The sequence below is a fragment of the Leguminivora glycinivorella genome, chromosome 19 (genome assembly GCF_023078275.1).
Source record: "Leguminivora glycinivorella isolate SPB_JAAS2020 chromosome 19, LegGlyc_1.1, whole genome shotgun sequence".
Classification (NCBI taxonomy): domain Eukaryota; kingdom Metazoa; phylum Arthropoda; class Insecta; order Lepidoptera; family Tortricidae; genus Leguminivora; species Leguminivora glycinivorella.
In genome coordinates, this window is record NC_062989.1 from 2,797,248 (window position 1) to 2,816,020 (window position 18,773).

The following is an 18,773-nucleotide window of genomic DNA, read 5'->3' on the forward strand; positions in this document are numbered from 1 at the left end:
CGGGCACTCGCAGAAGATTCACCATAAAATAATAAAACTTGAAATTTTTAAAAACTCAACTTATGGTCCTATGTCGAAGGCCGAAAAAAATACTTGGGATCGGATCCTTACGCTGCCACTTTGTGATTACCTTCAGAAGATATTGCTTAATCATAATACCTAGTTTATTTGCGGGCACTCGTAGTAGATTCGCCATAAAAATATACAACTTGAAAATTTTAAAAACTCAACTTATGGTCCTATGTCGAAGGCCGAAAAAAATACTTGGGATCGGATCCTTACGATACCACTTTGTGAATACCTTCAGAAGACGTTGCTGAATCAAGATACATAGGTCATTTGCGGGCACTCGCAGAAGATTCACCATAAAATAATAAAACATGAAATTTTAAAAACTCAACTTATGGTCCTATGTCGAAGGCCGAAAAAATACTTGGGATCGGATCCTTACGATCCCACTTTGTGAATACCTTCAAAAGACGTTGCTCAATCAAGATACTTAGGTCATTTGCGGGCACTCGTAGTAGATTCGCCATAAAAAAATAAAATTTAAAAAATTGAAAAACTCAACTTATGGTCCTATGTCGAAGGCCGAAAAAAATACTTGGGATCGGATCCTTACGATGCCACTTTGTGAATACCTTCAGAAGACGTTGCTCAATCAAGATACTCAGGTCATTTGCGGGCACTCGTAGTAGATTCGCCATAAAAAAATAAAACTTGAAATTTTTAAAAACTTAACTTATGGTCCTATGTCGAAGGCCGAAAAAAATACTTGGGATCGGATCCTTACGATCTCACTTTGTGAATACCTTCAGAAGACGTTGCTCAATCAAGATACATAGGTCATTTGCGGGCACTCGCAGAAGATTCACCATAAAATAATAAAACTTGAAATTTTTAAAAACTCAACTTATGGTCCTATGTCGAAGGCCGAAAAAAATACTTGGGATCGGATCCTTACGCTGCCACTTTGTCGTTACCTTCAGAAGATATTGCATAATCATAATACCTAGGTTATTTGCGGGCACTCGTAGTAGATTCGCCATAAAAATATACAACTTGAAAATTTTAAAAACTCAACTTATGGTCCTATGTCGAAGGCCGAAAAAAATACTTGGGATCGGATCCTTACGATACCACTTTGTGAATACCTTCAGAAGACAGTGCTCAATCATAATACACATGTCGTTTGCGGGCACTCGCTGAAGATTCGCCATAAAAAAATAAAACTTAAAAAATTGAAAAACTCAACTTATGGTCCTATGTCGAAGGCCGAAAAAAATACTTGGGATCGGATCCTTACGATGCCACTTTGTGAATACCTTCAGAAGACGTTGCTCAATCAAGATACACAGGTCATTTGCGGGCACTCGTAGTAGATTCGCCATAAAAAAATACAACTTGAAAATTTTAAAAACTCAACTTATGGTCCTATGTCGAAGGCCGAAAAAAATACTAGGGATCGGATCCTTACGATCCCACTTTGTGAATACCTTCAGAAGACGTTGCTCAATCAAGATACTCAGGTCATTTGCGGGCACTCGCAGAAGATTCACCATAAAATAATAAAACTTGAAATTTTTAAAAACTCAACTTATGGTCCTATGTCGAAGGCCGAAAAAAATACTTGGGATCGGATCCTTACGATGCCACTTTGTGAATACCTTCAGAAGACGTTGCTCAATCAAGATACTTAGGTCATTTGCGGGCAATCGTAGTAGATTCGCCATAAAAAAATACAACTTGAAAATTTTAAAAACTCAAATTATGGTCCTTTGTCGAAGGCCGAAAAAAATACTTGGGATCGGATCCTTACGATCCCACTTTGTGAATACCTTCAGAAGACGTTGCTCAATCAAGATACTCAGGTCATTTGCGGGCACTCGCAGAAGATTCACCATAAAATAATAAAACTTGAAATTTTTAAAAACTCAACTTATGGTCCTATGTCGAAGGCCGAAAAAAATACTTGGGATCGGATCCTTACGATGCCACTTTGTGAATACCTTCAGAAGACGTTGCTGAATCGAGATACATAGGTCATTTGCGGGCACTCGTAGAAGATTCACCATAAAATAATAAAACTTGAAATTTTAAAAACTCAACTTATGGTCCTATGTCGAAGGCCGAAAAAAATACTTGGGATCGGATCCTTACGCTGCCACTTTGTGATTACCTTCAGAAGATATTGCTTAATCATAATACCTAGTTTATTTGCGGGCACTCGTAGTAGATTCGCCATAAAAAAATACAACTTGAAAATTTTAAAAACTCAACTTATGGTCCTATGTCGAAGGCCGAAAAAAATACTTGGGATCGGATCCTTACGATGCCACTTTGTGAATACCTTCAGAAGACGTTGCTCAATCAAGATACACAGGTCATTTGCGGGCACTCGTGGTAGATTCGCCATAAAAAAATACAACTTGAAAATTTTAAAAACTCAACTTATGGTCCTATGTCGAAGGCCGAAAAAAATACTTGGGATCGGATCCTTACGATCCCACTTTGTGAATACCTTCAGAAGACGTTGCTGAATCAAGATACATAGGTCATTTGCGGGCACTCGTAGTAGATTCGCCATAAAAAAATACAACTTGAAAATTTTAAAAACTCAAATTATGGTCCTATGTCGAAGGCCGAAAAAATACTTGGGATCGGATCCTTACGATCCCACTTTGTGAATACCTTCAGAAGACGTTGCTCAATCAAGATACTCAGGTCATTTGCGGGCACTCGTAGTAGATTCGCCATAAAAAAATACAACTTGAAAATTTTAAAAACTCAAATTATGGTCCTTTGTCGAAGGCCGAAAAAAATACTTGGGATCGGATCCTTACGATCCCACTTTGTGAATACCTTCAGAAGACGTTGCTCAATCAAGATACTCAGGTCATTTGCGGGCACTCGCAGAAGATTCACCATAAAATAATAAAACTTGAAATTTTTAAAAACTCAACTTATGGTCCTATGTCGAAGGCCGAAAAAAATACTTGGGATCGGATCCTTACGATGCCACTTTGTGAATACCTTCAGAAGACGTTGCTGAATCAAGATACTCAGGTCATTTGCGGGCACTCGTAGTAGATTCGCCATAAAAAAATACAACTTGAAAATTTTAAAAACTCAACTTATGGTCCTATGTCGAAGGCCGAAAAAATACTTAGGATCGGATCCTTACGATCCCACTTTGTGAATACCTTCAAAAGACGTTGCTGAATCGAGATACATAGGTCATTTGCGGGCACTCGTAGAAGATTCACCATAAAATAATAAAACTTGAAATTTTAAAAACTCAACTTATGGTCCTATGTCGAAGGCCGAAAAAAATACTTGGGATCGGATCCTTACGATCTCACTTTGTGAATACCTTCAGAAGACGTTGCTCAATCAAGATACATAGGTCATTTGCGGGCACTCGCAGAAGATTCACCATAAAATAATAAAACATGAAATTTTTAAAAACTCAACTTATGGTCCTATGTCGAAGGCCGCAAAAAATACTTGGGATCGGATCCTTACGATGCCACTTTGTGAATACCTTCAGAAGACGTTGCTCAATCAAGATACTTAGGTCATTTGCGGGCACTCGTAGTAGATTCGCCATAAAAAAATACAACTTGAAAATTTTAAAAACTCAAATTATGGTCCTTTGTCGAAGGCCGAAAAAAATACTTGGGATCGGATCCTTACGATCCCACTTTGTGAATACCTTCAGAAGACGTTGCTCAATCAAGATACTCAGGTCATTTGCGGGCACTCGCAGAAGATTCACCATAAAATAATAAAACTTGAAATTTTTAAAAACTCAACTTATGGTCCTATGTCGAAGGCCGAAAAAAATACTTGGGATCGGATCCTTACGATGCCACTTTGTGAATACCTTCAGAAGACGTTGCTGAATTGAGATACATAGGTCATTTGCGGGCACTCGTAGAAGATTCACCATAAAATAATAAAACTTGAAATTTTAAAAACTCAACTTATGGTCCTATGTCGAAGGCCGAAAAAAATACTTGGGATCGGATCCTTACGATCTCACTTTGTGAATACCTTCAGAAGACGTTGCTCAATCAAGATACTCAGGTCATTTGCGGGCACTCGCAGAAGATTCACCATAAAATAATAAAACTTGAAATTTTTAAAAACTCAACTTATGGTCCTATGTCGAAGGCCGAAAAAAATACTTGGGATCGGATCCTTACGCTGCCACTTTGTGATTACCTTCAGAAGATATTGCTTAATCATAATACCTAGTTTATTTGCGGGCACTCGTAGTAGATTCGCCATAAAAATATACAACTTGAAAATTTTAAAAACTCAACTTATGGTCCTATGTCGAAGGCCGAAAAAAATACTTGGGATCGGATCCTTACGATGCCACTTTGTGAATACCTTCAGAAGACGTTGCTGAATCAAGATACATAGGTCATTTGCGGGCACTCGCAGAAGATTCACCATAAAATAATAAAACTTGAAATTTTTAAAAACTTAACTTATGGTCCTATGTCGAAGGCCGAAACAAAATACTTGGGATCGGATCCTTACGATGCCACTTTGTGAATACCTTCAGAAGACGTTGCTCAATCAAGATACTCAGGTCATTTGCGGGCACTCGTAGTAGATTCGCCATAAAAAAATACAACTTGAAAATTTTAAAAACTCAAATTATGGTCCTATGTCGAAGGCCGAAAAAAATACTTGGGATCGGATCCTTACGATCCCACTTTGTGAATACCTTCAGAAGACGTTGCTCAATCAAGATACTCAGGTCATTTGCGGGCACTCGCAGAAGATTCACCATAAAATAATAAAACTTGAAATTTTTAAAAACTCAACTTATGGTCCTATGTCGAAGGCCGAAAAAATACTTGGGATCGGATCCTTACGATGCCACTTTGTGAATACCTTCAGAAGACGTTGCTCAATCAAGATACTTAGGTCATTTGCGGGCACTCGTAGTAGATTCGCCATAAAAAAATACAACTTGAAAATTTTAAAAACTCAAATTATGGTCCTTTGTCGAAGGCCGAAAAAATACTTGGGATCGGATCCTTACGATCCCACTTTGTGAATACCTTCAGAAGACGTTGCTCAATCAAGATACTCAGGTCATTTGCGGGCACTCGCAGAAGATTCACCATAAAATAATAAAACTTGAAATTTTTAAAAACTCAACTTATGGTCCTATGTCGAAGGCCGAAAAAAATACTTGGGATCGGATCCTTACGATGCCACTTTGTGAATACCTTCAGAAGACGTTGCTGAATCAAGATACTCAGGTCATTTGCGGGCACTCGTAGTAGATTCGCCATAAAAAAATACAACTTGAAAATTTTAAAAACTCAACTTATGGTCCTATGTCGAAGGCCGAAAAAAATACTTGGGATCGGATCCTTACGATGCCACTTTGTGAATACCTTCAGAAGACGTTGCTCAATCAAGATACACAGGTCATTTGCGGGCACTCGTGGTAGATTCGCCATAAAAAAATACAACTTGAAAATTTTAAAAACTCAACTTATGGTCCTATGTCGAAGGCCGAAAAAAATACTTGGGATCGGATCCTTACGATGCCACTTTGTGAATACCTTCAGAAGACGTTGCTCAATCATAATACACATGTCGTTTGCGGGCACTCGCTGAAGATTCGCCATAAAAAAATAAAACTTAAAAAATTTAAAAACTCAACTTATGGACAAAACTCAACATAGGATGTCGAAGGCCGAAAAAATACTTGGTATCGGATCCTTACGATGCCACTTTGTGAATACCTTCATAAGACGTTGCTAAATCAAGATACATAGGTCATTTGCGGGCACACGTAGTAGATTCGCCATAAAAAAATACAACGAAAATTTTAAAAAATCAACTTATGGTCCTATGTCGAAGGCCGAAAAAAATACTTGGGATCGGATCCTTACGATGCCACTTTGTGAATACCTTCGGAAGACGTTGCTCAATCAAGATACTCAGGTCATTTGCGGGCACTCGTTGAAGATTCGCCATAAAAAAATAAAACTTAAAAAATTGAAAAACTCAACTTATGGTCCTATGTCGAAGGTCGAAAAAAATACTTGGGATCGGATCCTTACGATGCCACTTTGTGAATACGTTCAAAAGACATTGCTCAATCATAATACATAGGTCATTGGCGGGCACTCGTAGAAGATTCACCATAAAAAAATAAAACTTAAAAAATTTAAGAACTCAACTTATGGTCCTATGTCGAAGGCCGAAAAAAATACTTGGGATCGGATCCTTACGATGCCACTTTGTGAATACCTTCATAAGACGTTGCTGAATCAAGATACATAGGTCATTTGCGGGCAATCGTAGTAGATTCGCCATAAAAAAATACAACTTGAAAATTTTAAAAACTCAACTTATGGTCCTCTGTCGAAGGCCGAAAAAAATACTTGGGATCGGATCCTTACGATGCTACTTTGTGAATACCTTCAGAAGACGTTGCTCAATCAAGATACACATGTCGTTTGCGGGCACTTGCTGAAGATTCGCCATAAAAAAATAAAACTTAAAAAATTTTAAAAACTCAACTTATGGTCCTATGTCGAAGGCCGAAAAATATACTTGGGATCGGATCCTTACGATCCCACTTTGTGAATACCTTCAAAAGACGTTGCTGAATCAAGATACATAGGTCATTTGCGGGCACTCGTAGTAGATTCACCATAAAATAATAAAACTTGAAATTTTTAAAAACTCAACTTATGGTCCTATGTCGAAGGCCGAAAAAAATACTTGGGATCGGATCCTTACGATGCCACTTAGTGAATACCTTCAGAAGACGTTGCTCAATCATAATACACATGTCGTTTGCGGGCACTCGCTGAAGATTCGCCATAAAAAAATAAAACTTAAAAATTGAAAAACTCAACTTATGGTCCTATGTCGAAGGCCGAAAAAAATACTTGGGATCGGATCCTTACGATGCCACTTTGTGAATACCTTCATAAGACGTTCCTAAATCAAGATACTCAGGTCATTTGCGGGTACTCGTTGAAGATTCGCCATAAAAAAATAAAACTTAAAAAATTGAAAAACTCTACTTATGGTCCTATGTCGAAGGTCGAAAAAAATACTTGGGATCGGATCCTTACGATGCCACTTTGTGAATACCTTCAGAAGACGTTGCTGAATCAAGATACTCAGGTCATTTGCGGGCACTCGTAGTAGCTTCGCCATAAAAAAATACAACTTGAAAATTTTAAAAACTCAACTTATGGTCCTATGTCGAAGGCCGAAAAAATACTTGGGATCGGATCCTTACGATCCCACTTTGTGAATACCTTCAAAAGACGTTTCTGAATTAAGATACATAGGTCATTTGCGGGCACTCGCAGAAGATTTACCATAAAATAATAAAACTTGAAATTTTGAAAAACTCAATTTATGGTCCTATGTCGAAGGCCGAAAAAAATACTTGGGATCGGATCCTTACAATGCCACTTTGTGAATACCTTCAGAAGACGTTGCTCAATCCAGATACTCAGGTCATTTGCGGGCACTCGTAGTAGCTTCGCCATAAAAAAATACAACTTGAAAATTTTAAAAACTCAACTTATGGTCCTATGTCGAAGGCCGAAAAAAATACCTAGGACATTTTGGGAAACCTAGTGGATCTTGCTCAGCATCATGGACTCTATCAGCTTGATATGTATATAGGTAGGCAGTTATGAACCTACCGCCATTCAGTCTCATAATAAACAGCTTGCGAAACGGACGTGTGACTTTCCTTTAATGCACCTATGCACATATATTACATTGGCGATCGACGGTTAAATTATGGACTATTGATGCGTGCAAAGACATACGAGTGTTTTTTTTTTTATTTGTTAATGTTTGTTCGTAACGTGATAAGTGCATATGAGTTAAACTACGGTGCGGTTAATTGTGGGCCTGTGTGTATCGCGGTACATATAAGTACAAAATGTCGGTTGGAAAGATCAAGGCTTTTGAAGTAGCTTCTGGTAATTGGACAATGTACATCGAGCGTCTGGAGATGTATTTTAAAGCAAACGACATTAAGGAAGATGTACAATTACCTACGCTAATTGCAGTTATGGGCACAGACGCATACGAATTGTTGAGAAATCTAACCAGCCCTAAAAAGCCTGGGGATTTGAAATACACTGACGTCGTTAAAATAATGCAAGACCATGTGGAACCTAAACCTTCATTTATGGCCGAGAGGTATCGTTTTCGACTGCGGCGCCAAGGGGCAGAGGAATCCGTGGCACAGTATCTCACGGAACTCAAGAAGTTGTCGAAGCACTGCGAGTTCGACTCGTCATCATTAGAGGACAATCTCCGTGATCAATTTACGTGTGGATTAAAAAGTGACACTATAAAACAACGTCTCTTTGCCGAGAAAAATCTAACCTATGCGAGAGCGGTAAGCCTCGCGCTCTCGTTGGAAGCGGCGGAGAGGGACGCGGCTACGGTAGAACGCCCGTGTGCGAGCGAGAGCACCGTAGGCAGATCAGATATGGCGTCCGTAAATGCGATCACACCGGGACCACGTGGCGGAAATATAGGCAGTAATCGGAACAACAGTGCCAGTGCTAGCAATATGCAGAACAATGCGCCCAAATGTGCAGTTTGTGGACGGCAAGACCACCGCGAAGCAGCGTGCCGCTATAAGAACTTCACGTGTAGCAAGTGTGGTTCCGTGGGCCATCTGAGGCGGGTATGCCCGTCTTGGGGATCGGCTAGCGGCAGTAGCGGCCAGGGAGCGCCCGGCGGGCGCGGGCCGGGCGCCGCCGGCAGGCGCGGCGCGGCCGCGGGGGCGCGGCGCGGGCGGCGCGCCCTGCACCACGTCCAGGCCACTTATGAGACTCCAGGGGCCGACGAGGACAATTCGTCGGAAACTGAATTGGAAGAAAATTTGCATCACCTATGTTTAAACGACTACAGACCGGTAAGCATGTCTATGCACGTAGACAACATCATATTAGACATGGAAATCGATACGGGCTCCCCGATATCCTGCATTAGTGAGGCAAACTATTATAAATATTTTAGGCATAGGCCTATAAGGCCTTTCAAATTGTCATTCACTTTTCTTGATGGGAGTAAATTCAAACCGTTGGGAATTATAAGACCGGAGGTTGTTTATGAAGGTACATTAAAAAAGTTGGAACTGTTCGTCGTTGAGGGGGGTACGACCACCATTTTAGGCCGGCAATGGCTAAAAGAGCTAGGAATTAGGATACCTGTGTTAAATTGTCAGATCGAGAGTAATAATGAATTGTGTAAATTACTCGACAGATATAAGGAGCTGTTTAGCGGCGGTTTGGGGCGGTTCACGGGCGGCAAGGCGACGCTTCGCGTGAAGGAGGGCGCGGCGCCGGTGTACTGTCGCGCGCGCCCGCTGCCCTACGCGCTGCGGGACCGGGTGGACCACGAGCTGGACGAGATGCTGCGCAGCGGCGTCATCGAGCCCGTCGACACCTCGGAGTGGGCTACGCCTCTGGTGCCGGTACGTAAAGCTGATGGCGGATTGAGAATATGTGCGGATTACAAAATCACATTGAACCCGAATTTGCTGATCGATAGGTACCCGTTGCCAAAGATTGATGATTTATTAGTAAGGTTGAATGGGGCTCGCGTTTTCTCAAAAATTGATTTAACTCAAGCGTATAATCAGATAGAATTGGATGATTCGAAACAATATACGGTTATTAATACACATAGGGGATTGTTTAAGTACAATAGGTTGGTCTATGGTCTATCCTCTAGCCCAGGTATTTTTCAGAGAATCATGTCAAATCTACTGAAGGATATTCCACAGGTAGAAGTTTTTTTAGACGACATTTTAATTGGTACCCCAGATGTGGAATCACATTTATTGATATTGGACAAGGTTTTACAGAAGTTACATAGTCATGGTATGAAACTAAAAAAAGTAAATGTTCCTTTTTTACGGAAGAAGTTCAGTACTTAGGGTTTATTATTTCTAAGGACGGCATTAAAGCCGATCCGGCCAAAATTGAGGCCATTGTAAAAATTCCACGACCACAGAATATAACAGAATTAAAATCATTTTTAGGCGTCGTCAACTTTTATGCAAGGTTTGTAGCAAAGTTAAGTACTATATTATCGCCTTTATATGACCTGCTTAGAAAAGGCGTGGCCTGGAAATGGGGTAAACTATGTGAAACGGCATTTAAAACAATCAAACAGGTTTTAGTTAGCGCCGAAGTACTGATGCATTACGATCAGAACAAACCTCTAATCCTCACGACAGATGCTAGTTCGCGCGGAATTTCTGGTGTGCTGACTCAACCCTGCGCCGGCGGCGGCGGCGGCGCGCGACCGGGCGCGGCGGCGGAGCGGCCCATAGCCTATGTCTCGCGCTCACTTAATGACGCGGAGCGTAATTATTCGCAAATTGATAAAGAAGCCTTAGCCATCGTGTTTAGTTTTGAAAAATTGCATCAGTTTCTATATGGTAGACGTTTTGTGTTAAGAACTGATCATAAACCTCTGGTTAGCATATTCGGTCCAAAACAAGGTATCCCTGCGATGGTAGCGAGTAGATTGCAGCGGTGGGCGATCAAGCTCTCGGCATATACCTACGATATAGAATATGTGCGGACAGACGCGAACGGCGCCGACGGGTTATCTCGCTTGCCGGTACCGGTTAAAAATGCAACATCGCTAGACGGGCCACCCCCTGAGCAAACTTATTTGCACTTTGTACAAAATGAAATGTTGCTAGACTATCATGAAATCAAAAGAGAAACACAACGCGATCCAATTTTAGGTCGGGTTTTAAGTTATTTACGATCGAGTTGGCCAGCCGAAATAGAAATAGAAAATTTACGTCCTTATCACAATAGGAAAAGTGAACTTTACGAGGAATTAGGATGTGTCATGTGGGGACATCGCGTTGTGGTACCTAATAGCTGTCAAAAAAAAATATTAACTTTATTGCATGAAAGTCATATGGGTATAGTGAAAACTAAAGCTTTCACTCGAAGTTACGTATGGTGGCCCGGCGTCGATGAGGCCGTGGAGGCCATGTGTCGCGCATGCACGGTGTGCGCGGCCGAGGCCGACGCACCGCCCCGCCACGGCCCTCAGCCGTGGCCATTTCCCGCGAGGCCTTGGTCCAGGGTGCACGCGGATTTTCTAGGCCCGATAGGTGGGGAAACTTATCTCATATTGGTGGATGCGCGATCAAAGTGGTTAGAGGTTTTCCCACGTTGTAGTACCTCTGCAATTAATACAATTGAGAAACTCAGTGAGGCGTTCGCTCGCTGGGGCTTACCAAGACAACTGGTATCCGATAATGGACCGCCGTTTACGAGTCGAGAGTTGGCGGCATTTTTGACAAATAATGGTATAGAACATTTGTTTTCTGCGCCATACCATCCAGCGTCGAATGGCGCAGCCGAGGTCTCCGTACGCACGATTAAAAGAGTTATTAAAAAAGCTATTAGACAAAAGCAAAATATAAATATAGCCATAAATACTTTTTTATTACATTACCGTAATACCGAACATTGCACAACGGGAGAAAGTCCTGCCGCGTTAATGATAGGTAGGCAAATACGTACTAAATTAGATGCTATTAGACCGGATTGTGAGAAAAAAGTGCGCGAGTCCCAAAAGAAACAAATGTCTAGCACGGCAGGTGTAAAACGTACATTTCAGCCAGGTGAACTCGTTTGGGCCCGCCAATACCAGGGCGATACTAAATGGATACCGGGTCAGATATTACGGAGAGAGGGAACGACCGACTATACAGTGTTAGATAATTTAGGTAGGGGATCCCATAGGCACGTCGATCAGCTAAAGCGGCGTTCAAGTGTTTTAGTATGCCCTTCAGATCCATCAGCTTTACTCTTACCACAAGACAGACCATTGGCACCAGAGAACATGACAAGAGAAGCCGCGCCCACTCCAGGTACGCCAGAGCAAGCGGAGTCGTGGGCGACACCGCCCGGCACCCCGGGCCCGACACACCGGGCCACGACGCCCGGCGGCGCGCGCCGCAGTACACCGCCGACACCGACCGCCGGTCCCGGTAACTATCTCCAAACGTCGCCCTTGCCGCCCCCGGAACCGCCTCAACCCCGTCATGTGAGAGAGTGCCGGATTTTAAATCCACCGAAATACAAATTTTAAGGATTTACGTTAGGTGTATTTAGTTCTTGTTATGTGTGTAATCTCAATTTACCATTGTACACTTTATCGCGTTGCAATAACGTTCACGAAAGGTCCCTTAGAGGTGTTGATTAAAAAACTTAATATAAGTTACCTATGTACCTACTCATACGTACAGATAGTATTTTAAGTGGGATGAGTAGATACTGGTTACCCAAGTACATATTATAAATATTATATACCTACTCATATACCTACATTTTCATATACCTACATTTTTAATTTTAATTACTCACGTTAAATTTGTGTAAACCCCTTACTACATGCAAAAAAAAAAAAAAAATTGAAATTTGAACTTAAAGTAGACGTCAAGTTGTGTATGTGTATCATATTTGCTTCGAATGCAGTAAGGAGTTTTTAATACCATGTAAGTGCATCATTAAGTTGGTAAAATTCAGAGTTAATACTAAGTTAAACTTGTATTTTTTAATTTCAATAATTAGGAACTTACCTAGATACCTGAAAAATTACATTTATTTACTTATACTTAATAATAAATAAATACCTGTTTAATACGTTCATATACCTACCTACAACGTATCAGCTGATTTGCGTTCCGGTTTAGATTTAATACGCATGCCCTTGTTGTGGTTACCCATGTATACCTATACATGTATGAGGCAATCCAGCTGTGCATTATGACGTGTATCTAGGTATAGGTACAAATTGTTTACGTTATATTAAGAGGAGAGTAAGATATAGTGGTTTTGTTTGTTATAGATTTTAACGGATAATTTTCTTTAACGATGAACTATGATTAGACTTTTTGCTGGCCGACTGAGAGTTGACCTTTTTTTCATTTTGTAATAATACCTATGTTAGATTTAAGAAGAGAGTAATGATATGTATATAGGTAGGCAGTTATGAACCTACCGCCATTCAGTCTCATAATAAACAGCTTGCGAAACGGACGTGTGACTTTCCTTTAATGCACCTATGCACATATATTACAGTATTCACAAAGTGGCATCGTAAGGATCCGATCCCAAGTATTTTTTTTGGCCTTCGACATAGGACCATAAGTTGAGTTTTTAAAAATTTCAAGTTTTATTATTTTATGGTGAATCTTCTGTGAGTGCCCGCAAATGACCTGAGTATCTTGATTGAGCAACGTCTTCTGAAGGTATTCACAAAGTGGTATCGTAAGGATCCGATCCCAAGTATTTTTTTCGTTCTTCGACATAGGACCATAAGTTGAGTTTTTAAAATTTTCAAGTTGTATATTTTTATGGCGAATCTACTACGAGTGCCCGCAAATAACCTAGGTATTATGATTAAGCAATATCTTCTGAAGGTAATCACAAAGTGGCAGCGTAAGGATCCGATCCCAAGTATTTTTTTCGGCCTTCGACATAGGACCATAAGTTGAGTTTTTAAAAATTTCAAGTTTTATTATTTTATGGTGAATCTTCTGCGAGTGCCCGCAAATGACCTATGTATCTTGATTCAGCAACGTCTTCTGAAGGTATTCACAAAGTGGCATCGTAAGGATCCGATCCCAAGTATTTTTTCGGCCTTCGACATAGGACCATAAGTTGAGTTTTTAAAATTTCAAGTTTTATTATTTTATGGTGAATCTTCTGCGAGTGCCCGCAAATGACCTATGTATCTTGATTCAGCAACGTCTTCTGAAGGTATTCACAAAGTGGGATCGTAAGGATCCGATCCCAAGTATTTTTTTCGGCCTTCGACATAGGACCATAAGTTGAGTTTTTAAAAATTTCAAGTTTTATTATTTTATGGTGAATCTTCTGCGAGTGCCCGCAAATGACCTGAGTATCTTGATTGAGCAACGTCTTCTGAAGGTATTCACAAAGTGGGATCGTAAGGATCCGATCCCAAGTATTTTTTTCGGCCTTCGACAAAGGACCATAAGTTGAGTTTTTAAAATTTCAAGTTTTATTATTTTATGGTGAATCTTCTGCGAGTGCCCGCAAATGACCTATGTATCTCGATTCAGCAACGTCTTTTGAAGGTATTCACAAAGTGGCATCGTAAGGATCCGATCCTAAGTATTTTTTTCGGCCTTCGACATAGGACCATAAGTTGAGTTTTTAAAATTTTCAAGTTGTATTTTTTTATGGCGAATCTACTACGAGTGCCCGCAAATGACCTGTGTATCTTGATTGAGCAACGTCTTCTGAAGGTATTCACAAAGTGGCATCGTAAGGATCCGATCCCAAGTATTTTTTTCGGCCTTCGACATAGGACCATAAGTTGAGTTTTTCAATTTTTTAAGTTTTATTTTTTTATGGCGAATCTTCAGCGAGTGCCCGCAAACGACATGTGTATTATGATTGAGCAACGTCTTCTGAAGGTATTCACAAAGTGGCATCGTAAGGATCCGATCCCAAGTATTTTTTTCGGCCTTCGACATAGGACCATAAGTTGAGTTATTAAAATTTTCAAGTTGTATTTTTTTATGGCGAATCTACTACGAGTGCCCGCAAATGACCTGAGTATCTTGATTGAACAACGTCTTCTGAAGGTATTCACAAAGTGGCATCGTAAGGATCCGATCCCAAGTATTTTTTTCGGCCTTCGACATAGGACCATAAGTTGAGTTTTTAAAAATTTCATGTTTTATTATTTTATGGTGAATCTTCTGCGAGTGCCCGCAAATGACCTATGTATCTTGATTCAGCAACGTCTTCTGAAGGTATTCACAAAGTGGTATCGTAAGGATCCGATCCCAAGTATTTTTTTCGGCCTTCGACATAGGACCATAAGTTGAGTTTTTAAAATTTTCAAGTTGTATATTTTTATGGCGAATCTACTACGAGTGCCCGCAAATAACCTAGGTATTATGATTAAGCAATATCTTCTGAAGGTAATCACAAAGTGGCAGCGTAAGGATCCGATCCCAAGTATTTTTTTCGGCCTTCGACATAGGACCATAAGTTGAGTTTTTAAAAATTTCAAGTTTATTATTTTATGGTGAATCTTCTGCGAGTGCCCGCAAATGACCTATGTATCTTGATTCAGCAACGTCTTCTGAAGGTATTCACAAAGTGGCATCGTAAGGATCCGATCCCAAGTATTTTTTTCGGCCTTCGACATAGGACCATAAGTTGAGTTTTTAAAAATTTCATGTTTTATTATTTTATGGTGAATCTTCTGCGAGTGCCCGCAAATGACCTATGTATCTTGATTCAGCAACGTCTTCTGAAGGTATTCACAAAGTGGCATCGTAAGGATCCGATCCCAAGTATTTTTTCGGCCTTCGACATAGGACCATAAGTTGAGTTTTTAAAATTTTCAAGTTGTATTTTTTTATGGCGAATCTACTACGAGTGCCCGCAAATAACCTAGGTATTATGATTAAGCAATATCTTCAGAAGGTAATCACAAAGTGGCAGCGTAAGGATCCGATCCCAAGTATTTTTTTCGGCCTTCGACATAGGACCATAAGTTGAGTTTTTAAAATTTTCAAGTTGTATTTTTTTATGGCGAAGCTACTACGAGTGCCCGCAAATGACCTGTGTATCTTGATTGAACAACGTCTTCTGAAGGTATTCGCAAAGTGGGATCGTAAGGATCCGATCCCAAGTATTTTTTTCGGCCTTCGACATAGGACCATAAGTTGAGTTTTTAAAATTTTCAAGTTGTATTTTTTTATAGCGAATCTACTACGAGTGCCCGCAAATGACCTGTGTATCTTAATTTAACAACGTCTTCTGAAGGTATTCACAAAGTGGCATCGTAAGGATCCGATCCCAAGTATTTTTTCGGCCTTCGACATAGGACCATAAGTTGAGTTTTTAAAATTTTCAAGTTGTATTTTTTTATGGCGAATCTACTACGAGTGCCCGCAAATGACCTAAGTATCTTGATTGAGCAACGTCTTTTGAAGGTATTCACAAAGTGGCATCGTAAGGATCCGATCCCAAGTATTTTTTTCGGCCTTCGACATAGGACCATAAGTTGAGTTTTTAAAAATTTCATGTTTTATTATTTTATGGTGAATCTTCTGCGAGTGCCCGCAAATGACCTATGTATCTTGATTCAGCAACGTCTTCTGAAGGTATTCACAAAGTGGCATCGTAAGGATCCGATCCCAAGTATTTTTTTCGGCCTTCGACATAGGACCATAAGTTGAGTTTTTAAAATTTTCAAGTTGTATTTTTTTATGGCGAATCTACTACGAGTGCCCGCAAATAACCTAGGTATTATGATTAAGCAATATCTTCAGAAGGTAATCACAAAGTGGCAGCGTAAGGATCCGATCCCAAGTATTTTTTTCGGCCTTCGACATAGGACCATAAGTTGAGTTTTTAAAATTTTCAAGTTGTATTTTTTTATGGCGAAGCTACTACGAGTGCCCGCAAATGACCTGAGTATCTTGATTGAGCAACGTCTTCTGAAGGTATTCACAAAGTGGCATCGTAAGGATCCGATCCCAAGTATTTTTTTCGGCCTTCGACATAGGACCATAAGTTGAGTTTTTCAATTTTTTAATTTTTATTTTTTTATGGCGAATCTTCAGCGAGTGCCCGCAAACGACATGTGTATTATGATTGAGCAACGTCTTCTAAAGGTATTCACAAAGTGGCATCGTAAGGATCCGATCCCAAGTATTTTTTCGGCCTTCGACATAGGACCATAAGTTGAGTTTATAAAATTTTCAAGTTGTATTTTTTTATGGCGAATCTACTACGAGTGCCCGTAAATGACCTATGTATCTTGATTCAGCAACGTCTTCTGAAGGTATTCACAAAGTGGGATCGTAAGGATCCGATCTCAAGTATTTTTTCGGCCTTCGACATAGGACCATAAGTTGAGTTTTTAAAATTTTCAAGTTGTATTTTTTTATGGCGAATCTACTACGAGTGCCCGCAAATAACCTAGGTATTATGATTAAGTAATATCTTCTGAAGGTAATCACAAAGTGGCAGCGTAAGGATCCGATCCCAAGTATTTTTTTCGGCCTTCGACATAGGACCATAAGTTGAGTTTTTAAAATTTTCAAGTTGTATTTTTTTATGGCGAAGCTACTACGAGTGCCCGCAAATGACCTGAGTATCTTGATTGAGCAACGTCTTCTGAAGGTATTCACAAAGTGGCATCGTAAGGATCCGATCCCAAGTATTTTTTCGGCCTTCGACATAGGACCATAAGTTGAGTTTTTCAATTTTTTAAGTTTTATTTTTTTATTGCGAATCTTCAGCGAGTGCCCGCAAACAACATGTGTATTATGATTGAGCAACGTCTTCTAAAGGTATTCACAAAGTGGCATCGTAAGGATCCGATCCCAAGTATTTTTTTCGGCCTTCGACATAGGACCATAAGTTGAGTTTTTAAAAATTTCAAGTTTTATTATTTTATGGTGAATCTTCTGTGAGTGCCCGCAAATGACTTATGTATCTTGATTCAGCAACGTCTTCTGAAGGTATTCAGAAAGTGGAATCGTAAGGATCCGATCCCAAGTATTTTTTTCGGCCTTCGACATAGGACCATAAGTTGAGTTTTTAAAAATTTCATGTTTTATTATTTTATGGTGAATCTTCTGCGAGTGCCCGCAAATGACCTATGTAACTTGATTCAGCAACGTCTTTTGAAGGTATTCACAAAGTGGGATCGTAAGGATCCGATCCCAAGTATTTTTTTCGGCCTTCGACATAGGACCATAAGTCGAGTTTTTAAAATTTTCAAGTTGTATTTTTTTATGGCGAAGCTACTACGAGTGCCCGCAAATGACCTGAGTATCTTGATTGAGCAACGTCTTTTGAAGGTATTCACAAAGTGGCATCGTAAGGATCCGATCCCAAGTATTTTTTTCGGCCTTCGACATAGGACCATAAGTTGAGTTCTTAAATTTTTTAAGTTTTATTTTTTTATGGTGAATCTTCTACGAGTGCCCGCCAATGACCTATGTATTATGATTAAGCAATGTCTTTTGAACGTATTCACAAAGTGGCATCGTAAGGATCCGATCCCAAGTATTTTTTTCGGCCTTCGACATAGGACCATAAGTTGAGTTTTTAAAATTTCAAGTTTTATTATTTTATGGTGAATCTTCTGCGAGTGCCCGCAAATCACCTATGTATCTTGATTCAGCAACGTCTTTTGAAGGTATTCACGAAGTGGATCGTAAGGATCCGATCCCAAGTATTTTTTCGGCCTTCGACATAGGACCATAAGTTGAGTTTTTAAAATTTTCAAGTTGTATTTTTTTATGGCGAATCTACTACGAGTGCCCGCAAATGACCTGAGTATCTTGATTGAGCAACGTCTTCTGAAGGTATTCACAAAGTGGCATCGTAAGGATCCGATCCCAAGTATTTTTTTCGGCCTTCGACATAGGACCATAAGTTGAGTTTTTCAATTTTTTAAGTTTTATTTTTTTATGGCGAATCTTCAGCGAGTGCCCGCAAATGACCTGAATATCTTGATTGAGCAACGTCTTCTGAAGGTATTCACAAAGTGGCATCGTAAGGATCCGATCCCAAGTATTTTTTTCGGCCTTCGACATAGGACCATAAGTTGAGTTTTTAAAATTTTCAAGTTGTATTTTTTTATGGCGAATCTACTACGAGTGCCCGCAAATGACCTGAGTATCTTGATTGAGCAACGTC

At 40.0% G+C, this 18,773-nt stretch overlaps 2 protein-coding genes across 2 annotated transcripts in view; one reads left to right on the plus strand and one right to left on the minus strand.

The window, feature by feature from the left end:
- LOC125236310 (gustatory receptor for sugar taste 43a-like) overlaps window positions 1–18,773 on the minus strand; it is a 235,047-nt gene that overhangs the window by 187,788 nt on the left and 28,486 nt on the right. The gene's annotated exons all lie outside the window — the stretch shown is intronic.
- On the plus strand, window positions 7,682–13,098 carry LOC125236308. The gene is made up of 2 exons (XM_048143057.1): window positions 7,682–9,505; window positions 11,861–13,098. The coding sequence occupies exons 1-2, from the start codon at window positions 7,955–7,957 to the stop codon at window positions 11,912–11,914; spliced, it is 1,605 nt and encodes a 534-aa protein (XP_047999014.1). The 5' UTR covers window positions 7,682–7,954; the 3' UTR covers window positions 11,915–13,098.